Genomic DNA, 26,977 nt, shown 5'->3' with positions numbered 1-26,977 from the left:
GTATATCTTGTTGCTTGCTAACGAGATCCTTTAAAAAAGTGTGTATACGGGCCACCATTCACATAGGACACTCAAACCATGGTGGAGCTTCATGAGATTCGGGTGGACCATGACCATCTGATAGGCGACAAGGGGGAGACAGTGGCGGATGTCCTGAATAGGCAGGAGTTTTCTAAGGAACGGTTTGTCCCGACACTTGACGAAGACGTACGGGCTGCGTTGCGCTTGCTGGATAAACCAGAGGAAATACCCGAAGAGGATAACCATGACAGGAGAGAGAGATTGGCGGAGCTGCTGTCGTCTGACAAGCAGCTGCAGAAGCGGATTGAGGAGTCGGGCTTCTTGAAGCGGGCAAGCCCGGGCGAAGTGAGCGATGGAGATGAGCTTGACGAGGAATTTTACACACCTGCGAGCCGCGAGCTAGTGGAGGTGCGAAAGTTCCTCGTGGGATATTCCCTGGATTGTGCGGCAAGGAGGCTGGCAGCTCAGCGGGCGAGGCAGGGCCTCGGCGTCAAGGCGTATCTGCAGCAGAGGCGGGCCGAGGGCAAACGGCTGGCCACGTTCGAGCTGGTGGGCTCCCAACTGGTTGCTGACAAGCATGTATCGCAGGTTGCCGTGCATAGAGATGGCCAGCAGCTTGCTACCGGCTGCTGGGGGGGTAGCATTAAGGTGGTGAGTTGCGAGACACTAGGCATCGCCAAGTCGATTGATGCAGCGCACGAAGGCAAAATAGGCGGGCTCGACTGGCATCCTGACGGTAATCACTTGCTTTCCGGTGGTGGAGACAACCTTGTGAAGCTCTGGGATATGACTAGTAACTCGTTTGAGGAGCTTCGTGGCCACGCAGGACGCGTATCTCGAGTGAAGGTACACCCTAGCGGCCGTCTGGCAGCTAGTGCTTCCTTTGACCTTACCTGGATCTTATGGGATCTCGAGCGGAAGGTGGAGTTGCAGCTACAAGAAGGCCATTCGAAGGCGGTATATACAATTGCATTTCAGAGCGACGGTGCCCTCCTTGCCAGCGCGGGCCTTGATGCCGTATGCGCTATATGGGATCTGAGGTCTGGGGAACCGATCATGAAGCTGGAGGGCCATGCTGGCGCCATTAGCGGTGTAGACTGGTCTCCGAATGGATACCAGCTTGCTACTGCGGGAGCTGACGGCACTGTCCGTGTATGGGACATTCGAAACGTTGGCACGGAGAGCGCCCTCCTGGCACACCAGGTTGCAGCCCTCGATGTGAAGTTTAAGAAGAATAACGGAACCTTTCTAGTATCCTGCGGCCACGACAGACTTGTGAATATTTTTAATGCTGACAATTGGCAGAAGCTGGCGAGTCTTGAAGGGCACACGGACCGTGTCTTCACGGTAGATATTACGGAGGACGGATCTACCATCTACAGTGGGGGTAAAGATCGTTCCTTGAAACAATGGTGCGCGAAATAGATACATATAGCCTAATTAATAATTAAAGTTACAAAATGGATTGCACATATCGCCACTCATACGTAACCGCGATGCTTGCTTCTATGCCCGTTCGAGGGCGATCTGACCCTGGGCGTCTGCAGTTGCTTCAGGTACTCCATTATAGTACCTAGCTGATTTTGTAAAGCCAGTACTGCTTCTTTTTTCTGTGTAATGTCATCTTCCATATCTTTGGACTTGTTTTTGATGACTTGCTGTTGTTGTTTATCCTTCTCCCTGCAATCCTGAATGAGCGCTTCCAAGTGCTCTACGTCTCGCAGCAATTGTGTCTGTTCGTTCTCGCTTTCTGCTACCGATTTTTCAGCTCTTATGAGTTCTTCTTCCATATAACTAGCCTCTGAGCGTTTAGCATTGGCATTGGTCCTATATAGAGCCAAAGTATTCTCGGTTTGGTTTAGGTCATCCCATAACTGCTTAAATCCCTGGTGGCGGCCATCCAATTGACCCAGTAGGTCGCTTATATCGGCCTCCAAGACCTCAAGCTGATCCCGTTCATTCTGGGAGTTCTTCAGATATTCATCCACTAAGGTATTGTTTCGCTGCTTCTTCGAAATTGCATCCTCTAGCTGTTTTTTAATAGTCGAAAGAGCTTCCTTATGGCTTTCGAATATGGCTGTTTGATTCTGCTCGACTGCAGCGAAGTGGCTTAACTCAACGTCCTGTAGTTGAAGATTCTCATAAACAGAGCCTATCGCCTGCAACAGCTTGTGCGTCAGTGTACCACTGGACAGATGATAATCTAGCAAACCATCTTTGCATTTGTTATTGCTTATTCCCGTGAGCTGTTCCATGTCTTGTTTGAGGGGATTTCCAATGTAGTCATTTTTCAAACGCTTTATCTGGTAGTAGGAGATCGGCGCATTTCCACCGTTCCCTTGTCCATGGGACCTATGGTTACGTTTCTTGCCGTTGGTAAACGCATCCTCCAAGGAGTCATTATTCTGGGAGTATTTCACCTCGGTCAGCAGCGAGCGCTCCACGTCCATTGCAGTGTATACCTTCACCGGATAGACGTCCGGCAACGGCCATGGCCTCTCAGGGGTATCCAACCAGTCTATCAGGTACCTCAGGTTTTGCGAATATATTGGCCTCAGGTCGGGCGGCAGGGTCCCCACCACATCGCGCAACACCACCATTGCAGCGCTCACGTTTACCAGGTAGTCCCGTGTGTTCCGGTCGAGCGTTTTGCCGAAAAACAACTCGCAATGTTCGATCGAATTAATCACCGCCACACGGATGGTTGGCACCGTGCGCCCGTACTTCCTCTGCTGCTGCGCCAGAATGCTCTGTATGTGCGGCGCCCGTGTGTCCACCGTCGGGTCCACGCATATTACCAGCCCCAGGCGCGTGTCGCGCTCCAGAGCGATCGCCTTGGCCGCCTCCGACGGCACCAGGTGGCACGTACATGCGTACCGCGTCTTCTTCTGCTTCGTCTTGATCGACTGCCCGTCGTGCCGCCGGATGTTCACCTTGTTTCCCAACAGTAGCGCCTCTAGCAGGTCCATTGTCCGCCCCGGCCGGCACACCAGCAACGTCTCCATCGCGTATTCCTGCACCAGGTTCATCAGGTCCCGCAGCACACAAAACTTCCCGCTTGTCTCCGACAGGTGCCCGGGAATATCTTTTGTGAGCAGTGACTTCGGCATGAAGTGATCGATTAGCAAGTAAGGGTGCGTCGCCACAAGTTGGCTGTTCAAGCACATTGTCTTCATCGACTGCAAAACTATGTCTTCCTTATAGTCGCTCGTCTCGAAGTACTTGAGGATGTCCGAATAGTGCAACGACACTATCTGGTCGGTTAGTTCTTTCTGGTAGAGGCACATTGGCGCAGGTAGCCAGTAATCTCCTGATGTGTCGCCCGACACACCCATTGTCCGTGCATCCACAATGGCCGGCTCTGGCGCGGTATCTAATATCTTTAAAAGGTCCATGGTAGTCGTTCCCACCTTTCGATCTCGTGCGAGCTAGTGAACAAAAGACGGTATGAGACGAAAAGAGTCCGTGATCTCTGTTTTCGGTGTAAATTTCGCCACCAGTGGTGTTTAATGGAAAAGAACGTTCACATGTTCATGAACTTTGCACCATATGGAGGAACACACGTCGACCGCTGGTGACGCAAACAGACCAGCGAAGGCTTACGAGCAAATGGAGGGCGAGCAGAAGTTAGACAACGACGAGATTGCGCTATACGATAGGCAGATTCGGCTATGGGGGATGGCAGCGCAGGCGCGGATGCGCAATACGCGAGTCCTGCTGGTGAACTTCGGGGCGCTGGGCGGCGAGGTGGCCAAAAACCTGGTGCTGAGCGGTATCGGGTCGCTGACAATTCTGGACAACCGGGTCGCTGCTGCAGAGGACTTGGGGTCGCAGTTCCTGCTGGCAGAGGAGGATCTGGGACGGCTGCGCGCAGAGGTGGGGGCGGCGCGGCTGCGGGACATGAACCCGCGCGTGTCGCTGGCGGTGGATGCGCGAAACGTGACGGAGCAGCCGGCAGAGTACTTTGCGGGCCACGACCTGGTGGTAGCGACGGACTGCTCGCGCGCAGATCTAGAGAAGATCAATGCGGCCTGCCGCGCCCGCGGGGTACCTTTCTACGCGGGAGGCCTGCACGGGCTGTGGGGCTACGTCTTCGTGGACCTGGTGCAGTTCGACTCTACGGAGGAGAAGGCGGTTACAGTGGACGCTCCGATAACGGCGCTGGGGTCTGTGTCTGAGCGGCGCGAGGTCGTGACGGTAAGGCGCGAACACGAGGAGGATCCGCGGAGCGCTCGCGAGATAGTGACTACGCGCAACTACTATCGGCCGTTTTCAGAAGTGCTGGCGCAGGGCACGCTCGCAGGACGTCTGACGCCGCGCCAGCTGCGACGCCTGCTCCCGGCGCTGCCACTGACGCTTGCTGCGTTTTTGCACGGGCACGGGAATGATGACGTCGCCAGTTTTGAGGCTGAAGTCAAAAAAATGTGTCACCAGTTGGGCTCTTCTCCTAGCAACGTGCCAGCGGAATGTACCGAACTGTTCCTTCGGCAGATTGGGGTGGAGCTGCCACCTGTGGCGGCAGTGATCGGCGGCGCAATGGCCCAGGACATTATCAATACGATGGGCAAACGGCAGTCGCCGCTAAATAATTTCGTGGTATTGGATGGCATTACATTAGACATGCAGATATTCGAGTTGTAAGGCAACGGGACTACATTAAAATATACTGTTCAAATTCTTGTTATAGATCATCGCTATATACATCTTAAAATGTTCAAGCGAGCGCACAGCTCGTCCTGTGAAATGCGAAACAAAAATCTAGACATGTCTATGGCACAGAGATTATATGGTATAATAAAATTAGTTTTGGCCGTTGACACAGACATCCTGTAGATGGATCATGAAGTTTTGTAGGGAAACATCATCGGTCAACACAATGGTGGAGCCTGCAGCGGACTGGTTTTGATAACTATCAGAGGGGTTCAATTTGGACAGCAAGAAACGGGCTTGCGAACCGCCTGCCTCGGTATCGATGAAACGTGGCAGCGGAAACCTGTCTACCAGCAATTCTGCAGCCTCGAGCTTGGGCTCCTCTAACAGAGACTTGAAATCCGCATACTGCGGGTCGTCTTGGTAGCCAGCCTTTCTCCACTGAGCAATCTGCTCGCCATGGTAGATTAAGATATAGAAGAAGGTGTCCAGCAGCAAAATGGTGTTCGGCTTGACCGAAACAGAATCCAGAAGGACTGGTTGCGGCTCTTCTTCCATAGAGAACGAGGTTAGAGTAGGTTGGATCATGATTAAGGAGTTGGTAGTGTCCTCACGCGTGAAAATGTGCCTGTAGAACGCAGTTTCATCAGGCGAGTTGTTGAACACGCTTAGAAACTGTGATCTGCGTAGGTAGTAGATGAATTGAGGGTATAGGGAAAAGTTTGGTGCCAAGCGGAAGGAGCGGGGGTCGCCCTTGTTGTAGTCGGCGTACTTCTGGCAAAGCTTGATCAAAGTTCTATCGATCCACCGGATGACGTCAGCGCCATCATCGGAATCTGCCTTATCGACTGCAACACGCGCCATTAGTACAGCAGCGGCCTCCTGGTCAAAGGAAGCAGCGATTGCCGGGTTACCGAATGGCAACATCTGGTTAGCAACTGTAGTCACTCTGACACGGTTGGTACCAGATGCATGCTGGTATGCAGTAATGAATTGGGTGTATGCCAATTTTGGTCTGTCCCCCATGAGGCTGGCAGTTGCAGCGGTATTTGCAATCTCGAAAAAGATAGCGTAAGAGTGGTGAGGGCTCAAGGACGCCATTTTCCATGTAGAAGTGCCCCCAATACCGATTTCTGAATCGCTCACGTTCTGTGCATCAACGTTAACCGGCGAAGCATGGCCAATCAGTCCCTGCAGCTTTAGATCTGCACTGGTTTTAATGCACATGGAAGCATTGAACGCCATGGTTAGGTAGCCCTCCTCATCTTTAGAAAACAGTCTGATGAAAGATTGCTTGAAGATGGCCGTCGAGAATGCGTCAGTCAACAACAAAACACCACCAGTGGAGTCGGTCAACTTCTTCATCTCAGACATACCAACCTGGTCGTAGCATCCAGCAAAGATATCGATTGTGTGTCCGTTCTCCGCCGCTCTCTCCGCCAGCTGGTTGTAGAATTTGCATGCCTTCTTGTGGTGCTTGGCATTGTCCGAATCAATATCGTGATGCGACCTTAGGGGGTCCTTTAGCTCAGAAGAAACAATCATACCCGGCGCCACAGTACCTGGACCTGATGCAAACAAGCAGATCCTGGCGGCCACGTGCCTGTAGCACCCCTGCAATAGAAGAGTTGCAATATTCAGCGCAGACCCCGTAGCCCGTAGAGGCCTATGTCCCGGTGGGATTGTCCACTGGTCGGGCCGCAGGTTCTCCAGCAATTGAGTGAGCTTGAACTCGACATGCTCGAGGGGAAGGAAGAACCTGTTCAGCGAAAATGGCGTGATCTTCATTTGTGGCCCGGCCGACAGGTTACCACCGCTTTTCTCTCCCGTCAGCATCTCAACTAGCTGCTGTAGCTGGTACTCCCTGTCGCCGCGGAACACGTTGCACTTGTCTATTGCTGTGCATGAAAGATCGTGCAGCTGAACTACATTACCGTAAGTGATCAGCCCAACAAGCGCGTTGGGGGGCAGCAACGACAGAGAGGTGATGATCGAATCCTTCAGCGCCTGGAGGTTCTCCTCCTCCGCGGTTACGTCCACGACGTAGAAGAAGATCGGCGCCACCTGCACCGGCCGATTTGTGATGTACTCAACCGTCGTGGAGTTCAGTTCCGCGGGCATCGCCTCCTGAGACATGTTCGCATAGTGCTGCGGAAGATGGTTCCGCGTCCCGCACAGAGGGCACGCCCACACGTTCGACCGCACGTCGATCTCGCAGTACGGGTTCAGCACCGCCTTACAGTGTGGCCCACCACACACCACCGGGTTGTACGAGACCACCGCCAGCTCCTCAATCTCCTTCAGCGGCGTGTACAGGCATCCCACCGGCACCACGTTCTTGTTCGCGTCCGTCCGGGACGCCGGGAAAACATTCCACGAGAACCGCACCCCGTTTATGTCTTCGTTCTGTTCGAAATCCATCCTTGAACCGTGAATCTAGCTTTTACACTCTTTACACGCTTTGAATCCACTCAGGAACTCTCGAAATGGATACGACTAGGCCGCTAATCTTGTGCTGAGATTCGTGAGTTGCTCTGTTTCAATGGTCTATTCGTTTTGCCACCGTGGAATAAAAAAGATCTCGCCGTCCAGAGGGATTTGAAAGATCTGATCATGTCACGTGGTTGAAATATGGCGTTAATGCTGAGCGCTGCGCCGCACATGCCCAGGAGTACCGACTACCCGCCGTGGGGTGATCATTGGTGGGTCCTGGTGTTTGGGGTGTTGCCACAAGGCATGCTGTGTGGGCATCGTGTTTCGGTATGCTGTTGCCAAGCGCCGGAAAACTCATGTATACAAGTGCGAAGTTGGCAACAGGGAAGTCAGGAGTAGTCAAAGCGACCTCAGCGAGCTCTGAGATCTTCTGGCTGTAGGTTTTACAGCAGGTGTGAACATGAATAGAAGGGAAAAGCAGGTAGTCATTGCATGCGTGGGGAGCAGACTGCTGATATCGCTGGCGTTCCCGTCACTACAGCAGCAGCTGGACAACGCAGTGGAGTTCTCCACGCCGGTGACCAGCTTCCGGTCGCTCCAGGAGGGGGTGTTCCTGTTGCAGAATAACCTGCCGGTCTACGACGGGGGCGTGGTGCACCACTTGCCGCTGCTAGTGACGCTGATGTCGGTTGTGACTGCGGACGTGGCGTATTCGGTGCTCTACGCGGTAATGGACGCGCTGGTTGCGTACCAGCTCATGGCGATCAGCCGGCAATTCAAGCAGCTCTCGACTCCCAGCTGGGTGCCAGGGGCGCTGTACGTGGTGAACCCGCTGGTGCTGCTGTCGTGTGTAAGCCGGTCAACAGTGCTGTTCAGCAACCTGGCGCTGACCACCGCGCTCCTGGCGGCGCTGCGGGACGAGGCTCTGCTGGCTGCAGTGGCTATCGCGGCGGCAGGCTACCTGTCGTTCTACGCGGGCTTCCTGGTGGTGCCGTTGCTTGCAGTGCTACAGCGTGGCCGCCTCCTGACCGCGGTGGTCGCGGCCCTGTGTCTGGCGCTATTCCAACTGGCTAGTTACAGGCTAAGCGACAACAGCTGGGTATATCTGCGCTCGAGCTACGGCGTGATTATCACGTTCAGCAAGCTGATGCCCAACCTGGGCTTGTGGTGGTACTTTTTCATCGAGATGTTCGACTTCTTCATTCCGTTCTTCAAGGCCGTGTTCAACATCTTCGCCGTCGCGTTCATCACGCCCTTCAGCATCCGCTTCTGGCAGCAGCCCTTCTACGCCTTTGTGCTGTGCCTCGGCTGGATAACGCTGACCAAGTCGTACCCCACGCTGGGCGAAGGCGGCTTCTTCCTGAGCTTCGTGCCCTTCTTCCAGCCGCTCTTCATATACCTGCGCCACTCCGTCGTGTCCACCCTGCTCTTCATGCATGCCATTATCCTCTCACCCACCTTCTACCATCTGTGGGTGGACCTGGGCTCCGGCAACAGCAACTTCTTTTACGCTATTTCGCTGCTCTACGCCCTCGCACTCGCGTCCGTCATCATCGACTTGTGTTGGTCCATGCTGCGCATCGAGTACGACCGTGGCAACCCTGTTATCAATGTCAAGTTGACCCAATTGTAGCCATATAGATCACGCCCCGGCGCTAGCTTACATACCCAACATCACATCATCATCAACGTATACTCGAGTTCCATGTTGAAGTTACCTTTCGCATCTACGCATCACACACCCACGCAACCGCCACGACAACGCCCATGCCTGATGTATGTCCCCCATAAACAGCTCATGCAGCATCTACTAACGCCCCACAGCTGAATCCAACCAATCCCAAGCCGTTTCTGCGCCAACTCGTCGACCAGTACATTGTGGTCACGCTGAAGTTCAACAACACGCGCTACCGGGGCAAGCTTATGTCCACGGACAACTATTTCAACATAAGGCTCACCGAAGCTGAAGAATTCATCGGCGACGTGTCGAAGGGCATGGTGGGCGACCTCTTCATCCGCTGCAACAACGTGCTGTGGATCGGCGAGGACCTCACACGCGCCGAGCAGCAGCACTAGGCACTGCTAACCTGCGGCGCACCGGTATATATGGACATAGGAATGAATTGACTCGGCTGTACAGCGCTTCTTGGTCGTGGGCTGCTCACCGCGGGTCTCGCTGTCTAGCCTGGTGGCCGGGTAACCCCGTGACACGAACCAAAAAGCAACGATAAGGACACGACATTAGGCGCGCAGGCCTCACTTATTTGCGAAACAGCTACCGACGCTCGCTACTCACTACATTAAGGACCATACGAGCGCCATGAGCATCGAGAACTCTGTGGTCGTGCCGGCCTACCACGAAAGGCCCAACATCAAGCCCCTTGCCACGCGGCTGTTTGCCGCGCTCGGTAACGCGGACTCCAAGAAGACTGAGCTGATCTTTGTCGACGACAACTCCCAGGACGGGTCTGTGGAAGAGGTGGAGGCCCTGGCCAAGCAGGGCTACAACGTGCGGATCATCGTGCGCACGGACGAGCGCGGGCTGTCGAGTGCGGTGCTCAAGGGCTTCTACGAGGCCAAGGGCGAGTACCTGGTGTGCATGGACGCGGACCTGCAGCATCCGCCAGAGAGCGTACCGCTGCTTCTGGACTCACTACGCACACATCCGTTCGTGCTGGGCACGCGCTACGCGCCCGGCGTCGGAATCGACAAGGACTGGCCCCTGTACCGGCGCGTGATCTCCAGTAGCGCGCGCATGATGGCGCGTCCGCTCACGACCGCGTCAGACCCGATGTCCGGCTTCTTCGGGCTACAGCGCCGCTACCTGGTCAACGACGACGCCAAGGGGATCAACTCCGAGGGCTTCAAGATCGCGCTGGACCTGCTGGTCAAGCTGCCCTTGCCGGCCGACCGGCCCATTGGCGAGGTCCCGTTCTCCTTCGGTCTGCGCACAGAGGGCGAGTCCAAGCTTTCTGGGAAGGTCATCGTGCAGTATCTCAAGCAGCTGCGCGAGCTCTATGCCTTCAAGTTCGGCACCTCCAATCTGTTTCTTTTTCTCTTCTTCTGGGCAATCCTAGCTGTCTACCTGTTCATCCAGCTTGCCAGTGCTCTAGCCTGAGCCTGCTGTGCCCTCCCCGCAGCTGTTGGCCTGTGGTGCGCGCTGCATTTGCCGCTGCGCGCCGCAATATCTCGCTATTCCGATCACGCTTGAACTGCATGTATTTAACCTTGTGTATCGCAACTTCTTCGCACCCACGCGCCCCAAGGGCTATGCTTTCCAAAAAGGAACCATAAGGCAAGAGTTGCCACCGGCAACTCATTACCTGCTAGTCATCCCCTCCGGTTTTTGCGTTATATCCCTCAGTTAGCACTGCGGAAGCGCCGTAAGTCAGATCTGTGTATACTGAAAATTGCACTATTTAACACGGCGTCAAGGTTCAAAGGACTATGGCAGTTCCCAAGGCTAGCAGCTGCATGACAAGCGAAGCTTCCTTTAGATCGCAGCAAAGGGCGCAAACAGCGATGAAAACCGTGCTGTTGAGATTAGACGACAACGGGGAGCCGGTGAGAGGAGAGGTTGGAAAGGGTGTGCTCACGTTGCCATGTTTACCTGTTGGCCGAGACGCTGGGGAGGACAGCGGGCTGCGGGTGCGGTTGGTGGTAGCCGCCGGATCGCCTGTGACACGGGACGGGCTAGTGTGGACCAACTGCCCGCCGGAAAGGAATACGAAGTTCCAGCGGAACAAGTTTTACAAGCATCTGCTGAGCGCAGGTTTCTTGGAGGACAGCTGCGTGGATGTGGATGTGTACGTACCGGGCTCGTATTGCTACTACGTGTCGTTCCGCAACGAGCGGGAGCAGCTGGAGACCACGCGGCGGTTCTACTTTGTGGTGCCGCCGGTGCTGAGCCTAGGAGAGCAGCTTGTGCCGATGAACACGCTGGCGGTGCAGTCGGTAGTGTCGAAGTGGATGGGTACGGATTGGGAGCCGATATTCCGCAAGATCTCCGGCAAGGGCTACAACATGGTGCATTTTACCCCACTGCAGGCCCGTGGCGAGTCGAACTCTCCGTACTCGATATACGACCAGCTGCAGTTTGACCTGGCCCACTTCCACAGCGCCGAGGATGTGTCTCGGATGGTTGGTAAGCTACACAGGGATTATCGCATGCTGGCCATGACCGATGTGGTGTTTAACCACACGGCAAACAACTCTGCATGGCTTCTTGAGCACCCGGAAGCTGGCTACAATGGCGAAACGGCCCCCCATTTGCTTGCTGCTATCGAGTTAGACAGGCAGTTGCTGCAGTTCAGTAGAGATCTGGCTGCCCTCGGATACCCGACCAATTTGCGTACTGTAGACGACCTCTTGCGTGTGCTGGACGGCATCAAAACTCACGTCCTGTCAGAGCTGAAGCTGTGGGAGTACTATGTCGTTGATGTGCAATCGACGCTCACGGAGCTGGCCCATATGTGGGAAAAGGTGGATGCCATTGACGAGGGCGTCCCCAACCAGTACAGGGAAGACCTGCACTGGATAGCGACCTACACCTGCCAGCGTGCAGCGCAACCTGGATTTGGATCTCTTGCAGGCAGGTTTTCCAACAAAATTGATGCTGATAAGTTTATCAGTATTTTGAAGGGCCTCTACGGGGCTAGCTGGCGCCCAGGCCACTTGGATTCCGCACACAAGATATTGGACGAAATTAACCTGCCCCTCTACAAGGAGTATGATGCTGATATTGGCGAAATCCTAGAACAATTGTACAATAGGATTCGCTACCTGCGTTTAGATTCGAACGGGCCACAATTGGGTCCGATTACTGAGCAAGATCCACTTACCGAACCGTACTTCACGTGGGTAGAAGCAAAGGACGGCAAGCAATACGCGCTGGCAAACAACGGATGGATCTGGAACGGTAATCCATTGGTTGACTTTGCCTCTGAAAAAAGTAAGTCATACCTCAGAAGAGAGGTCATAGTTTGGAGTGACTGTGTCAAGTTACGATATGGTGCCTCCCCGCACGACTCGCCCTATTTGTGGTCTCGAATGACGCAATATATTGAGATGAATGCAAAAATATTTGACGGTTTCAGGATTGATAATTGTCATTCTACGCCATTACATGTGGGCGAGTATTTCCTTGACCTAGCGAGGGAGATTAATCCAAATCTGTATGTGGCGGCTGAGTTATTCTCTGGTGATGAGGCTTTGGACTGTCTATACGTCGAAAGGCTGGCCATTTCTTCGTTAATTCGCGAGGCAATGCAGGCTTGGTCGGAGGAGGAATTATCTCGCATTGTGCATAGGCATGGCGGAAGACCAATTGGATCTTACAAGTACATGCCTCTGACCTACTTCAGCTCTCCAAAGGAAGGAGAAAATTACAACGGCGTTACCAAAAGTATCGACAACGAGTACACGCTCCCAGTTGTCTGCACAGCTACCGCACCACATGCTTTATTCATGGATTGTACTCATGACAACGAAACCCCGTACCAGAAAAGGACTTTGCAAGATACCCTACCAACAGCAGCGTTGGTTGCATTCTGTTCTTCTGCGATCGGGTCAGTATATGGCTATGATGAAATATTTCCCCGTCTACTAGATGTTGTGACAGAAGATCGGACCTATTCGGTAGTGGAAGGCGACGGTATCTCAATGGTAAAGGCACAGCTATCCAACATAAGAAAATTAGTCGCCAGCTCTATGGGCGATATTGAAGACTCTGAGATGCATGTGCATCATGATGGCCAGTATATCACATTCCACCGAACGAACTCCAAGACCGTTGAAGGTTGGTTTTTGGTTGCTCGGAGTAAGTTTCGCGAGGGCGATCCCGAACAACGGCTGCCTGATATCACTCTCGCTGGTGTGAAGTGCGAACTGGAATTTAGTTACGCATTGGAACAGACGGGCGATGTCCCCGATGACAACGGAAAAGTTATTCTCGGTATTCCTACCCGCTTGAGTGAATTATCTGGATTTGAAGTCAAGTACGAGCCGGACTCCAACGTCAGTACTATATCTATGCCTGGTTATTTCCCCCAAGGTTCAATAGCAGTATTCAAAACGAGTATGGTCGGTATGGATGACGAATTGGAAGGATTCATCTCTGCAGGAATCACAAGGGCGACGCAAAATTTAAACTTATACTCCTTGAACAGCGTGCTCTATAGATGCAAAGCTGAAGAAATGGACCGTACTGGAAACAAAAATAGTGTCTATAACATTCCAGGATATGGCGACCTTGTCTACTGTGGGTTACAAGGCTGGGTCAGCGTTCTAAAGGACATCATACCTGAAAATAACTTAGCTCATCCATTGAGCGAACATCTGCGCAATGGCACATGGGCGCCTGATTATATTGTTAACAGTTTGGATTGGTACAATAATGAGCCTGGTGTTAAAGATATTCAAAACTGGTTCCGGACCAAATTTGAACGCATAAAGAGCCTCCCCTATTACCTCATTCCCAGATATTTTGCACTGGTGGTTGGGATTGCCTATGTCGCCTGCCATAGGAAGGCTATGTCGTTGATGACCAATACTATAGGCACATCCACCATGTTTATTCAACAATTGGCCATGGTCTCTGTGCAGATGGTTTCGAACATTAGCTCCGCGTCTTTACTTCCTGACCGCACTGTTCCATCGATGGCAGCAGGCTTGCCACACTTCAGCACGCACTACATGCGATGCTGGGGGCGTGACGTCTTCATCTCCCTTCGCGGCCTTCTGCTTGTTACCGGAAGATTCGAAGATGCGAAAATGCACATTTTAGCTTTTGCCAAGACGCTAAAACATGGATTGATTCCGAATCTCCTCGCGGCAGGCAAGGATCCAAGATACAATGCTCGAGATGCCGCATGGTTTTTCATACAGTCTATCCAGGACTATATTTCCATTGTCCCCAACGGAGAGCAGATCCTAGAAGAGCGTGTCACGCGCAGGTTCCCTCTTGACGACACATACATACCCTACGATGACCCAGCGGCGTTCAGCTACTCCAGTTCTATCAGGGATATCATTTTTGAGATCTTATCCCGGCATGCGCTCGGGATCAAGTACCGGGAGGCTAACGCGGGCCCGCGCCTCGACTCGGTGATGTCGGACCGAGGCTTTAACGTAGAAATCCACGTCGACTGGAGCACGGGGCTCATCCATGGCGGCTCCCAGTACAACTGCGGCACGTGGATGGATAAGATGGGAGAGAGCAAGCTCGCCGGCACCTACGGTGTCCCCGGCACGCCTCGCGACGGTGCTGCGGTCGAAATCAACGGTCTGCTCAAGAGCGCGTTGCGCTTTGTGCTGGAGCTCCATTCCCGTGGCCTTTTCCCCCACACCGCAGTCCCTCGTGCGGACGGCAGCCTCATCTCGTTCGTCGCGTGGAATGACCTTCTACAGGCCAACTTCGAGCGTAAGTTTTATGTCCCAGAGGACCCCTCGGAGGACTCCTCCTTTGACATCGACCCCTCCCTGGTCAACCGCCGCGGCATCTACAAGGATCTCTGCCACTCCGGTAAGCCTTACGAGGACTATCAGCTCCGCCCCAACTTCACCATAGCCATGACAGTTGCCCCAGAGCTCTTCTCCCCGCAGCGCGCCCAACGCGCCCTCGCCATCGCTGATCGCGTTATCCGCGGCCCCGTCGGGATGCGCACCCTCGACCCCTCGGACTACAACTACTACCCCGACTACAACAATGGTCAGGACTCCACCAATCCTCACACCGCTCGTGGGCGCAACTACCATCAGGGTCCTGAGTGGATCTGGTGTTACGGCTACTTCCTCCGCGCCTACGCCCGCTTCTCTGCTGCGCCCGCCTCGGCGCTGCACCAGAGGCTGCAGCAGAGGCTGCGGAACCATCGCACCTGGCTGGTCACCAGCCCGTGGGCCGGTCTCACGGAACTAACCAACCGTGACGGGGCCTACTGCCACGACTCGAGTCCGACCCAGGCCTGGAGCGCGAGCTGCTTATTAGACCTGTTATACGACGTCTGACTCGTCCGAAAACTGCCTAGTACGTATTTTATTTTTATAGAACTGCCCCACCATATGCTTTCTCGGGCGCGGTGTCAAGCGCTGGTGCCTCCCGGTGCACAGTGCTCGTACTACCGGCCCATCTTGCTGCTGCTATCGTCAATACAGCTTCAAGTGTCTTGATTCGCTAAGTATGTTAAACACACGTGATATTTATTAGCTAAAGGAGGCGTGGGCCGCTTGTAGCATACAGGGGATATACGCGAAACAAGAGATTAGCAACCTGACAGTAAGAAGAAACAGGCCGTCTTATAGGGTGGTCAGCGTGGAAGTAGCGGATACAGCTTGCCGTCTGAAACGCAAAGTCGAAGCGCACTCGTCTAGTGTCCAGGTTTGGTAGCGGGCGCAAATAACGGCACATCTAATGGCCCTGGGCGACGGTTTCGATGGCTATGGAATCGGAATGCAATGTGGTAGAGCTGATCGGCGGGTTCTTCCTGAAGGCGACGCTGCTTGTGTGCCAGCCTCGGACGGGGGCAATTGAAGGGGATGGTGAGGAGGACCGGACGTTTAATATCAGCAGCGCGGCTGATGCGGGCGTGGCGGAGGCGGTGCGGGCGTGGACGGCCTACGACGGGGCGCAGGAGTTGCCGCCGCTAGTGATAGAGATGTTCCTGGACCTGCGGCGGCTGGGGCCACAACACACGGTGGTGCTGAAGGACCAGGACGGCAACCCGTGGAATGTTTGCAAGGGCGGGAAGAAGTCTGAAATCATGCTGGAGCGGTGGTTGGTCGAACTGGACGTGGGCAATGAGGAGGCGCGCCCGGAGGAGCCACCCAATGCGGCTGAGATATACAAGCAGCTGGTGCTACTGTTCCGCTATCTGTACACGCTGACGCAGCTACTCCCCGCGAACGAGTTGTACGCACGGCTGCACGGGCCTTCTAACCAGGGCGAGGCAGCAATGCCTTTGATCAATATAGGGACACGTATACTGGATGGCTCCAAGCCTATCCTGTCGAAAGGTCGCGTGGGGCTTAGCAGAAGTATTATCGCCACCTACACGAATGTAATCAACGAGACCAATGTGGCCTCTCATCTGGAACAAAAAAAGATCACTCCAATCAGCACGGGCTACGGCTCACTGCGGATTACAGTATCCTATCGACGTGACTGTAACTTTGACGTCAACGAGGTTTTAGATTATGAAGGCAATAACTGCAGCAGCAGCTCTGTTGTCGATACACACACGAAACCTGGAGTGGGCCCGCTATCTTCATTAAGGAGAGTGTCAATCCACAGTAATCGATCCATGTCTATTTCTCCCCAAACGGTTTACAGCGGGACTGTGATCCCCGATCCATCCCCTCAAAGAAAGTCATCTTCTTCCAGAATACAACCATTCAAGGCTGGCTCTGTTGGAAGCGGCTCCCTCGCAATCGCGAGGAATCCATCTGGTTCATCTGCTGTCGCCACCCTGAGAGCGCAGAGGTCCGGGAGCGCATCCATCTCTACGCATGTGGCCGACCAAGCCGTTGGCGAACCGTCCAGCGTAGGCAGCGGCGGGTCCAAATATTCATCTTCCTTTGGTAAAATAAGGCGACAGTCAAGTATGCGGCGGTCTGGGAGTCTTGAATTGCCTGCCGCTAAGCAAGCGAAACCTGGTGAGCGCGGATCTGATGAGTTGCTAGACTTTGTGAAGATGTTGGAGGAAAAACAGGAACTAAATGTGAAGAAGCTATACGGTACTACCACCGACATCTCCAGCTCGTTAGTCCGTTTTCAATCAATGAAATCAAACAACGATACACTAAGCGAAGACCTATCTATGAGCTACTCGCTGGAGCCTACACATGCTCCTCAGGTAAGGTATAGGTCTAACTCGCATTCGCCCATTCCATCCATCTCTCCCTCTGTACAATACACCTCTATCCCGATGAGACTTTCCCAAAGTCGCAACGTAAGCCAAACTGAATTAGCTAGCAGAAAGAACTCTGCTGAAAGGCTGAAAACTTTGATTTCGAGTAGGACAGGTAGCTTCTCGGAGTCCAGGCGCCAGTCAAATGCGGGACAAGAGGATATTCTCGAAGATGAGGATGATGAGGCAGAAGAGATCCTATTGAGCAAGTCGCATCTCAGCAACCCTACAGGAACAAGATTGCAATCAATGTCGCCGCAATCCTTAAAAAGCATTTCCTCGTACAATAGAGCGGCAGTGCCGTTCAAGCCTGTTTCTAACTTTTCATGTCCCACTACAATGGCTACCCCTGCACATGCAAAATTACACAAGGCAAGTATCAGTTCATCACCAGATAATCAGTCCGGCCTGGTCAAAAAGGACCACGAGCACAGCACAATGACGGGCGGTGATGATGATGACGACTTGCTATTCTTTATGAGTGATATGAACCTATCTAGCCAATGAACTTAAATACAGTAGATCAGCACCTACCATAATAAACACAAAATGATCGTAGAACGAAACACCAAGGCAGATTCACGCCCGTACAGCTTTACTATTGTATATGTGCCATTATATATCTTTCAAATATAGGACTACTTGACATGCCTGGCAAAAGTCTTTCCTAACTAAATAACCGTCTACGGTGTTATGCCCCTCATTTATTATTTACCTTCTCTATTACTATCCGCATGCTGGGTCCTTGCCCGCAGCCGCTTCCGTCTTTAATTTGTCCTCCAGTAGTTTGACCTTCAAATCGTTTATCTTGTGCTTAGAGATATGCAGATCGTACTTATCTTCCGTCTTAAATACACGACTGCATCCCAGATATGGGCATCTCTTCTTCCTCCCTGCAGTATTCAACAGCAGCGATAGGCCGGTTCGGCCGGATTCTATGAGCTTTCGTATCTTTTCCTCTGTCTGTAAGGACCCCATTATGGTGTTATCAGAATTCTTCCTGCGCTTCTGCGGTCTCACTATCTCAGGGTCTTCCCTCTGTTGCTCATCCACATGCACCACAGCTGGGCTTTCAGCATTGACATGCTCTATCAATTCCTTGGGGATCGCATCACCGTGGGTTTCCATATAATGCGCAAGCAGATCGGCCATCTTCGCGTAGGTGGTGTCGCTACACACAGAGCACTTCCAGTTTTTAATCACCCGCGACTCGTCGTGCACAGTCATGTGCATCTGCAGTCCCGTCTCCCCCACGCACAGCTTCCCGCACACCCCGCATGGTAGCTTCGGGTGGTCCGTGTGAAGGTGCTGCTGCAGCGCAGACCACGTCTCAAAGCACTGTACGCAGCCGGCGTTCGTGCATTGGTACCGGAACTGCGATGCAGGCCCGTGATGCTTGGCGATGTGTGTTTTCAAACGGTATGGCCGTTGGAACCGCTTGTCACAGTGTGTGCACGTCAGCTTTTGCTCGTGCACCGCCAGCACGTGCGAACGCAACTGCGGGTGCTTGTAGAACGCTTCGCCGCAGCCCTCGTGCGGGCACTTGAACGACTTTGTGTGTGTGATCTCGTGCCGCCTCAGTTGCTGCCGCGTGGTCACCCCCTTGCCACATACCGTGCAGCTGAACGGCTTTGTCTCAGAGTGCGAGAACAGGTGCCGCTCCAAGTGCGACTTCTTGGTAAACCCGCGCCCGCACTGCTCGCACTGGTATGCCCTGATGCCCTGGTGCGCCGTCTGCTGGTGCTCCGTCAGCAGGGACGGCCGCGTGAACGCCTTGTAGCAGCCCTCGTAGTCGCAGTAATGCGTTTTGCGCCGCGTGCTCGACGCCGTGGACTCAACACTCGACAACGACACCGTACTACCTGCAGAAGTAGTCCGAGAGAGCGCGTAATCTGTCACCTCATCTACCGGCAGCTCTTCCAGCCCGTGGACCAGCTTGTGGGCCTCCATACCTTTTCCTCTGCTTCTTGCGGCACAGCCGATGATGGTGAGATGAGCTCGATCCGGTGATGACTTTCCGCCAATTTTCACCTGCTCGAGGGACGGAGCCCCGAGGTTGCGGTGACGGCCCAACGGCTGAGCAACAGAGGCAAACAGCACACAGCCAGACTGGTCAGACTGGTCAATCCAGCTCCATATGGCCTGGCAAGAGCACATCACTCAACGTCGGTCCGGACTGAGGCCTCAAGCAGGTCGATGAATCGTTCGTATAACGTGATGTACAAAATTTTCAGCTTAAACTGTTCCAAGACGGACGAGATGCCCAAAACGTTGAACAGGTGTAGCGGTTGGGAGACGGTAGCAACAGAGGACCAGCAGGATGTCAGACTACGAGGAGGCGTATGTTAAAATTTGTGTGTGGCTCACAGGTTGACAGGCAGGACTAACACAGCACAGCTTTAATGACGGACCAGAGCACTTCGAGGATTTCGAACAGGAGCATTTCTCGGACGATGGCTTCGAGCAGGAGGCGGAGTTCCAGGATGGGGAGACCAAGGACATCAACGGCACGACTGTGGTGACCGGTGGCACGGGGGTCGAGGACTTCCAGCAGCAGGAGCAGCATAGACGGCGGACGCTGAAGGAGAAGGCCATCCCCAAGGAAGAGCGCACGACAACGCCGTACATGACGAAATATGAGCGCGCACGAATCCTCGGCACGCGTGCGCTGCAGATCTCCATGAACGCGCCGGTGTTCGTGGACCTGGAGGGCGAGACTGACCCGATGCGCATTGCGATGAAGGAGCTTGCGGAGAAGAAGATCCCGCTGGTGATCCGCCGCTACCTGCCCGACGGGTCGTTCGAAGACTGGTCCGTGGAGGAGCTCATCGTGGACTTATAGGCGCTCCGCGCGTATACACCCTACGTACTTGTATAATATAATACTACTCGCTCACCGCGTCGAGGAACCGTTTGCCCTTGAACAGCTGCTGGCCAGTCACGGACTGCGCCACAAAGCTGCGCAGGAGCCGCTCGAATGCCTCGTCGACCGCGAAACCAGAGATGCGGAGGTACTCCCGGAGCTCGCCCGCATCGCAGTTCAAGTCAGGGTCGCCGGGCTTGCTGAAGAGCTCGAGCGCATCGCGGATGTCGCCTTCGTCCGGCAACGCCCCAAGGCTGCCGCTCATGAGCGATAGAAAAACCGGGAACGTCACCTGGTCCAGCTCGCTGCGTCCGAGCATCTCCGCAATCTCTGAGCTGCTCATCTTCTTTCCGAGCGACTGCCATATCTTGTCCAAGTCTTGTGCGGAGATTACGCCATCCCCGTCCTCGTCCAACAGCTGGAATGCATCTTTAAGCGTTTTGATTTGCTCCTGCGTATACTGCGAGAGATTTACAGGCTGGTTGTTGGTAAGAGACATCCCTCTTCTCGGTTTTGTAGTTAAGTTCTCGCCCCAATCCTTTGTGCAATAGAATATCCATCAGAAAAAGAGGCTATTCCTCCTTATACTTAGACGTCAGAAGGTGTCGAGTTGCGTGGAAACGCTAAAAATGGCTCCGAACGTTAAACAGTGCTTGAAAGGTGCGAAGCAGGCGCTTGCGGCGCAGGACTGGGCGACTGCGGTGGAATATTCGCTCCAGGTGTTGGATGTTGACGCGCGGTCATATTATGCGCACGTCTTCCTGGGCAAAGCGTATTCTATGGAAGGAAATTGGAAGGAGTCTCTAAAGCACTACGACTGTGCGATTGAAGAGAACCCGCGAGAATTGGTGGCTTGGAAGGGCCTGTTTGTGCTCCTGCGGGATGCGAATGGTATGCTGAGCCACGAGGAGTATTTCCAGCGGTGCAGCGAGTACGCTGAAGTTCTGGTCACGCTGCAGCTACCGCAGATCGAGCTGATCGACCAGCTGCGGGACTATGTCCGGCAGCACCCCGATGCGGAGGAGGCGTACTTGTGGCAGCTGCGGCCTGGGATGCCTCTGGCAGAACAGCTGGGGCGGAATTTGCTAGAGCCACAGGAGGCGCTGAAGCGCCTGTTATCCAAGGTCAACGCGCGCGAGGAACGTGAGGTGGCGCGGCTGGTGAGCCGAGAGCGCCTGAAGCTCAGCAAGAACGACACGGACTACACGTTCAAGCTGAATTCCGTGGCCTGGCAAGTATATGAGAGTTCGCCGGTGGATGAACTGTACGAGCAGCTGGTGAACGTGATATACGATGATGCAGAACGGCGGCAAATGGAGCATCAGTGGCTGGAGCATCGGATCAAGTTGCTTTCGGCAATGCCCAGTGGAGATAAGCCGGCGTTCTACCTGCAAGTTAAGACCATGGTAGATGATATGGTTCTGGTCGATCATGACTCCAGTCTAGCCTGGCGGTTGCATCTCGAATGGCAAGACTGTGTCTCTGTATATGATCTGGATTTGGAGCGTATCAGCATGTTCATAAGGAAGTTTCCTACAGAACCACTGGGTGTTCTTCTACTCGCTTGGATATGTTCCAAGTTTTCCAACTATGATGCTAAGTTATTTTACAAGATGACATTTGGTGAGAAGGAAGAAATTAATACGGTCTCGGGTGAGTTGGAGGAGCCTGGAGAGAATCTACACCCGGAATTCGCCAATGCTGTGGATACTGGCTCGCAAGAAAGACTTTCTGAAACGGATGTGGTACAGGTACTGCGAGACCTGCAACATTTGCAGAAGAGCATTTTGGCCCACCGTATAGTGTCACAGTACTTTGTGAACTTGGAAGAATACGAGTTTGTGCTTCCTTATATCAAAAATGGCATCACTCTGGTAGCACAGGCTATTCGGGATCTCGGAGCACGGCTGATAAATGCGAAGCGTGATCTTAGCTTGGACTATGCGACAGTGTACACTTATTTGGAATCCCCGAAGTATCATTCGATTGCGCTGTCGCTGTTTGATAAAGTTTTGGCTGATGATCCTCAAAACTACAGAGCGAAGTTGAAAAAGAGTCATATTTTGATAGAGCGTAAGCAGTGGGATGAAGCATACGCTCTTCTCAAAGGTGTTGTGGATAGACATCCACATCTATATGATGCACATTCAGCATTCGGTTGGTGTCAGCTGCAGTTGGGCGACACTGAAAGCGCTTTAGAAACATTCCAGCTTATTATTAATAATGTGAAGAGCAGCGACGGCACGTCGTCTCAGTTCATTAGCTCAGTACACTGGCGAACCGCACAAGCACTTATTACTAAGCAGCAGCATGAAGATCCTTCAGGTAATGAGTTTATAAAGATTGCTTTCCAGCATCTGGTACAATCCCTGAAGATAACCGATCTTTTTGCTCCAGGTTATTCCCTTCTTGGACACATTTACGAAGTGTATTTTCAAGACCTGACTCGCGCATTTAGGTGTTACGTTAAAGCCTTTGAGCTAGATGCCGGCGACCTCGTCGCTGCTAAATACATGGTGGAATACTATAGTGACCTGTGCAATTGGCAGGCGGCGGCCAACATCTGTGACCGTGTAATCAAGAATGATATGCATCTCAATTCCGTCAACTGGCCGTACAGAGTTCTGGGTGTTTATTATTTGGAGCTTCAACAGGAGGCTGAATCGATCGAATGGTTCCAATCTGCTTTACGGATTGATTCGTCTGATGTTGAGGCATGGATAGGCCTGGGACAGGCGTACGCCGCATGTGGCAGAATCGAAGCCTCGATCAAGGTTTTTGAAAGGGCATTAGAGCTGTCTCCAGAACATAAGTATGCAGGGTTATTCCTGGCTATATCATTATGCCAGCTTTCAGAATTCGAAAAAAGTCTCGAGGCCCTGAGAAAACTTGTGAATAAGTATCCACAAGAAGCTATCTTCAAAGAAAGACTAAGTGCAACGTTGGTGGAGCATGCTTTGCAGTTCTTCGACCAAGGTTACCTGATAAAAGCGGCAACTTGCGCTGCTGAGGTGATATCGATCATAGAAGGCATTGTATCTGAACAGGTAGAATATACAACCAATATGTGGATTACTTTATCAAAGGCTTTGAATATTTTTATTTCCACGCGTTCTCAGTTCGACAACTTACCGCTAGCGAAATTGACTAGTATCTTGGATAAATGCCCCCTAAAAAATACAGAAGAGGTAGATCTGATTGATATGACATCTTTTGAAAACCTGCTAAATGGAGACTCTGATTTGAACATCTCTGTAGCCCTCCAATTTTTGATATTATCCTCCAAGTGCTGCATTGCTACATCGGATTATGAGAACTTATCGAGAACAGTACGTGCATCTCTATGGTACAATCTTGCGCTAGCGGAATTGACAGCATATTTGATATTAAAGGAGATGAGATATTGCGATGCAGCTACATATTGTTTTAAGAGATCGATCAAGTACCAATCAAATTTCTTTGCTTCGTGGGTTGGCTTAGGTATAAGTTCCATGAACTTGAATTATCGGGTTTCTCAGCATTGTTTTATAAAGGCCAATGCTCTCGCGCCAAAAGAACCCACAATATGGTTTAACATGTCTCTTTTAGCACTGAAATGTCATGATGTGGAATTTGCGAAGCTTGTTTTGAACCAACTTCATGGTCTTGCGCCACAGATGCCACATTCATGGTTTGCGAAAGCGTTAACCTTGGAAAAAGAAGGAGATATAAACGAAAGCACACGTATGTTTGCGTATGCATTTTTGATATCAAATGGACGGTATAAGCCTGTACAGCTATTGTATGCTAAAGCAGCATTGAATAGGCACATTGCTAATAATGAAGACGAAAGAGATATTGAGCCGAATCTCGAACTTTCTACCATAGCCTATGGTCTTGGTCAATATTTGAAGAAATGCCCAGATGACCTACTAGCCTTGCAGTGTGCCATTTTAACATATGAACGGTTGTGCAAGTTTACTGCGGCGTCTCATCTTATCAATGATGTTGCTTTGATTTTGGAGAATAGGTTTGAAAAGTCTCAAGATGAGAGAGAGCTCATCAATTATGGCATAATAAAAACACAACTTGCACGCACACAACTCGGGCTTGCAAAATTTGAGAATGCAATTGAAGATGCTAGTCTCGCACTTGGCATTCTAGAAGGCAATGACACGCCAGATGCGAAAAGGGCCTTGTTATCGAATTATATTGTACTTGGTCTGGGTCATTATTTCAGTGGTGACTTTGACCAAGCTCTAGAATTCTTTAAAATTCTATTGAGTGACTACGGTAATTCATCGGAAGTGACTTTGATGATATCTAGGACAATTTACAATTTTGGCGGCGAGGAAGCTATTGATATTGCACTGCAAGAGCTATCGGAGTACAGGACAACCCATGGACTAGATTTGCTCGTTGTTATAACAATGGCCGTCATTTGTCTCATGGAGAACAAGGTGGACCAACTTTCAATTTTGATGAAAGATTTAGCTAACCTACCATTAAAAGGCATCCTGTCGGACAAATACAAAGATGTTCCACTTGTCATGGATGAGATTTCCAGAGCACTGAATTTGCGCGCTCCATCTAAAATTCTGTGGCAGAGATCCGCTTTCTTTACACCTAATAACGCTGATGTTTGGAAGCAGTTGGATTATACCACTTCTAACCGCATCACCCATTCTGGGCAATGTAAGGTTACTGCCAACCATTTGAGTAACACATGTTTCAAGCTGGGGACACTGTCTAAGACACAGCTGGGAATATACCTTTGTCCTTGGAATAAAGAAGGTGTGAAGTTACTGCATGACCACTTTTAGACTGCTGACGTGAAATGCATTAGTTTCGAGTTGTATCTACAATGTGTATATAATAATGCAGAACCTAAAGCATTTTGAAGACTTCCCACATGGATAGTAGTCTTATTTTTCTTGCATGGCCGTTCAGCTCACGCTCATTGACCATCTTTAATTGATTTAATTCGCTTGGAAGTAATAACTCCGCTTCTCTTCCTTTCACGTCATCTCTTTGGGCTTTGGATAATAACGTGAAGTTCTCTTCCTTTAGTATTTCTGTTTTGTGAATAGAGTTGGCAATATTCCAAGCCAAATTTTGCTTCATGAAATCGTATGCATGTTTTTCATTGATCTTGAACAAGAAAACGGCCCTCGAAGCAGCACGATCAGCTGTACGTGGGACCTCCAGTATGTCAACTGCATTGTATTTCACCAGGGTGGCAATAACAGACCTGATATCCTTCTCCCTCATTAGAGCGGTATTGTTGATAACCTTCTCAGATACCAAGCTGTTATCTCTCACACAACGTAAAATTCTATGTGCAGATGGACCAAGAGTGGATGCTATTATTGCGTCGTATACGGCCTCTTTTAATATTGGCATGAGTTTTGAATAAGGGACGTAGAATAGACCGGGCCTTGACTCTATCAAAAATGGTACGGAGCCTGTCGAAAGCAATTTCAAATGGCCATTTATCAGTGAAACAGACTTAGGGTCGCTGTCACCCTCGTCAAAGAACATATCCATGTCATCATCGCTGCCATGGAGCAATTCATCTCCTTCGGCTTCCTCCTCTACAGTAGCAAGGTGGTTGACTGCTACAGCCATCCCATCTTCAGCCTTCAGCCGCTTATGGGATTGACCTTGGTGCGTGCTACGTTCTTGTGATCTTCTTTGCATAGAAGTCAGTGTGCCACGTAGGTCTATGTTATTTGGTAAGTTTCTGGATATGTCCACCGCATTGAATGTAACGCCCGGTAGCTTCTCATCGTCTAGCGCCATATCTTCCTGAATAGCCAGTTGCTCCTCAAGTTCCTGCATTAGGCCTGTCTCACATAGCGGATCTGAAAGCGCACGGGCACATTGTTCGGTTATCTTCAGTGCCACCTTATAGATCATGGCTGGTACGCTCCCCACACGGGAACGTGCAAACTGTACAAGCTGCCGAGAACGCCGGTGCTTCATGTACCGGCCGAAGTTAAATGTTAGAGGAAGATTGTCTTGGACACGTCTCATTGAAGTCTGCATATCAGTCATTAGTACGTTGCTCATTTCGACATTCTTCAGCAACGTATTGAACTGAACCTTCGTCTTCGCCTTTGTTTCTGCACGTTTCTTGGCATCTGACAACGTCGAATTCTTTGGAATAGCATTGTATTCCTTCTTGTAGAGCACATCCCATAGATCGGCCAGTGGCATGTAGTGCACGTTGGAAAGCGGGACCAGAAAGCCTAGTTCAACCAGCTTCACAAACATGGACGCCACATCATTCACAGAAACATCGGAAGCCAACGACTGCATGTAGTCCTTTGTCGTAAGAGACCCTAGTGCAAGCACGTTCTGCACAATCTGCGCGGCGATCTCCTTCGCATCATCCGCCTCAAACTGGCTCTCTACGGCCGCCACAATATCACCCGCATAAAGCATCAGCTGAAATCCATCCTCATTGAAATAGTAGTATGTGATCTTCCGTCCCGAGACGGTCGTCTCTTCGAGATATTGCACGCAGCGCAACTGTATCAAGCTAACCAACACAGTTCGCACGCTTTTCGAGCCGAGCTCAGGCGCGAGGTGAACCAGCTCTGAGACAGACAGACGCCCCTTGTTCAGAAGTAGCTCAATAACACGTCCGGCTCGCTCGCCGAGGTGCGACCGCGCTACCTCTGTGTACAGGAAGGTTTCAGGACTCAATGTCCTCATCTCCAGTGTCGATACCGGCACCTCCGCAGCACGCTCGTTTTCGACTTGTCCACCTGCAGCACCCATAGATCCGTTCATTATGCACTACGACCTCGCCCTCACTCAAGCCCAGGGCCGTCTGGAACGCAATACTCGCTAGTGCTAGTTCCCACCTAATATCTATCTCATCGCCCATCGAGCAGCGGGCCAGCTAAAAAATCACCACTGCGCGCTCACCACGCACGGTTCACTAAATACGAAACAGTTGTTCGTCACGTGTTGCTCACGTGATTTTACCCGGCCCGTATAATATCGGGTTCTCAGCGCGCCGAGCCAAGGACACTTCCTGTATCATAACAAACCAGCACAGGCGGTAGGAGCTATCGGCAGAGTCCCAATACCCTTGCTACTGTTGACATTAGGTGGTTCA

The 26,977-nt window shown here is 51.9% G+C and overlaps 14 protein-coding genes across 14 annotated transcripts; 9 read left to right on the top strand and 5 right to left on the bottom strand.

The window, feature by feature from the left end:
• Positions 1 to 78: 78 nt before the first annotated feature.
• On the top strand, positions 79 to 1,446 carry PRP4 (U4/U6-U5 snRNP complex subunit PRP4; the record flags this gene model as incomplete). Its single annotated transcript, NM_209944.1, has 1 exon — positions 79 to 1,446. The coding sequence occupies one exon, from the start codon at positions 79 to 81 to the stop codon at positions 1,444 to 1,446; it is 1,368 nt and encodes a 455-aa protein (NP_984591.1).
• Positions 1,447 to 1,502: 56 nt separating this feature from the next.
• Positions 1,503 to 3,416, bottom strand: HDA3 (Hda3p; the record flags this gene model as incomplete). The annotated part of the gene is made up of 1 exon (NM_209943.2): positions 1,503 to 3,416. The coding sequence occupies one exon, from the start codon at positions 3,414 to 3,416 to the stop codon at positions 1,503 to 1,505; it is 1,914 nt and encodes a 637-aa protein (NP_984590.2).
• A 154-nt stretch (positions 3,417 to 3,570) lies between these two features.
• On the top strand, positions 3,571 to 4,662 carry AOS1 (E1 ubiquitin-activating protein AOS1; the record flags this gene model as incomplete). Its single annotated transcript, NM_209942.2, has 1 exon — positions 3,571 to 4,662. The coding sequence occupies one exon, from the start codon at positions 3,571 to 3,573 to the stop codon at positions 4,660 to 4,662; it is 1,092 nt and encodes a 363-aa protein (NP_984589.2).
• A 159-nt stretch (positions 4,663 to 4,821) lies between these two features.
• On the bottom strand, positions 4,822 to 7,092 carry SEC23 (GTPase-activating protein SEC23; the record flags this gene model as incomplete). Its single annotated transcript, NM_209941.1, has 1 exon — positions 4,822 to 7,092. One exon carries the CDS (start codon positions 7,090 to 7,092, stop codon positions 4,822 to 4,824), a length of 2,271 nt encoding a protein of 756 aa, NP_984588.1.
• A 472-nt stretch (positions 7,093 to 7,564) lies between these two features.
• On the top strand, positions 7,565 to 8,737 carry GAB1 (GPI-anchor transamidase subunit GAB1; the record flags this gene model as incomplete). The annotated part of the gene is made up of 1 exon (NM_209940.1): positions 7,565 to 8,737. The coding sequence occupies one exon, from the start codon at positions 7,565 to 7,567 to the stop codon at positions 8,735 to 8,737; it is 1,173 nt and encodes a 390-aa protein (NP_984587.1).
• A 134-nt stretch (positions 8,738 to 8,871) lies between these two features.
• Positions 8,872 to 9,180, top strand: SMX3 (mRNA splicing protein SMX3; the record flags this gene model as incomplete). Its single annotated transcript, NM_209939.1, has 2 exons — positions 8,872 to 8,880; positions 8,929 to 9,180. The coding sequence occupies 2 exons, from the start codon at positions 8,872 to 8,874 to the stop codon at positions 9,178 to 9,180; spliced, it is 261 nt and encodes an 86-aa protein (NP_984586.1).
• Positions 9,181 to 9,424: 244 nt separating this feature from the next.
• DPM1 (dolichyl-phosphate beta-D-mannosyltransferase) lies at positions 9,425 to 10,222 on the top strand (the record flags this gene model as incomplete). The annotated part of the gene is made up of 1 exon (NM_209938.1): positions 9,425 to 10,222. One exon carries the CDS (start codon positions 9,425 to 9,427, stop codon positions 10,220 to 10,222), a length of 798 nt encoding a protein of 265 aa, NP_984585.1.
• Positions 10,223 to 10,551: 329 nt separating this feature from the next.
• GDB1 (bifunctional 4-alpha-glucanotransferase/amylo-alpha-1,6-glucosidase) lies at positions 10,552 to 15,108 on the top strand (the record flags this gene model as incomplete). Its single annotated transcript, NM_209937.1, has 1 exon — positions 10,552 to 15,108. The coding sequence occupies one exon, from the start codon at positions 10,552 to 10,554 to the stop codon at positions 15,106 to 15,108; it is 4,557 nt and encodes a 1,518-aa protein (NP_984584.1).
• Positions 15,109 to 15,533: 425 nt separating this feature from the next.
• ATG13 (serine/threonine protein kinase regulatory subunit ATG13) lies at positions 15,534 to 17,513 on the top strand (the record flags this gene model as incomplete). Its single annotated transcript, NM_209936.2, has 1 exon — positions 15,534 to 17,513. The coding sequence occupies one exon, from the start codon at positions 15,534 to 15,536 to the stop codon at positions 17,511 to 17,513; it is 1,980 nt and encodes a 659-aa protein (NP_984583.1).
• Positions 17,514 to 17,732: 219 nt separating this feature from the next.
• PZF1 (Pzf1p) lies at positions 17,733 to 19,163 on the bottom strand (the record flags this gene model as incomplete). The annotated part of the gene is made up of 1 exon (NM_209935.2): positions 17,733 to 19,163. One exon carries the CDS (start codon positions 19,161 to 19,163, stop codon positions 17,733 to 17,735), a length of 1,431 nt encoding a protein of 476 aa, NP_984582.2.
• Positions 19,164 to 19,326: 163 nt separating this feature from the next.
• Positions 19,327 to 19,848, top strand: RPO26 (DNA-directed RNA polymerase core subunit RPO26; the record flags this gene model as incomplete). Its single annotated transcript, NM_209934.1, has 2 exons — positions 19,327 to 19,346; positions 19,404 to 19,848. 2 exons carry the CDS (start codon positions 19,327 to 19,329, stop codon positions 19,846 to 19,848), a joined length of 465 nt encoding a protein of 154 aa, NP_984581.1.
• Positions 19,849 to 19,891: 43 nt separating this feature from the next.
• Positions 19,892 to 20,368, bottom strand: MLC2 (Mlc2p; the record flags this gene model as incomplete). Its single annotated transcript, NM_209933.1, has 1 exon — positions 19,892 to 20,368. One exon carries the CDS (start codon positions 20,366 to 20,368, stop codon positions 19,892 to 19,894), a length of 477 nt encoding a protein of 158 aa, NP_984580.1.
• Positions 20,369 to 20,498: 130 nt separating this feature from the next.
• Positions 20,499 to 24,671, top strand: SKI3 (SKI complex subunit tetratricopeptide repeat protein SKI3; the record flags this gene model as incomplete). Its single annotated transcript, NM_209932.2, has 1 exon — positions 20,499 to 24,671. One exon carries the CDS (start codon positions 20,499 to 20,501, stop codon positions 24,669 to 24,671), a length of 4,173 nt encoding a protein of 1,390 aa, NP_984579.2.
• A 64-nt stretch (positions 24,672 to 24,735) lies between these two features.
• On the bottom strand, positions 24,736 to 26,646 carry RPC82 (DNA-directed RNA polymerase III subunit C82; the record flags this gene model as incomplete). The annotated part of the gene is made up of 1 exon (NM_209931.1): positions 24,736 to 26,646. One exon carries the CDS (start codon positions 26,644 to 26,646, stop codon positions 24,736 to 24,738), a length of 1,911 nt encoding a protein of 636 aa, NP_984578.1.
• Between the last annotated feature and the right edge of the window lie 331 nt (positions 26,647 to 26,977).

The sequence above is a fragment of the Eremothecium gossypii genome, chromosome V (genome assembly GCF_000091025.4).
Source record: "Eremothecium gossypii ATCC 10895 chromosome V, complete sequence".
Classification (NCBI taxonomy): Eukaryota; Fungi; Ascomycota; class Saccharomycetes; order Saccharomycetales; family Saccharomycetaceae; genus Eremothecium; species Eremothecium gossypii.
This window is presented reverse-complemented; position numbering and strand designations above follow the sequence as displayed.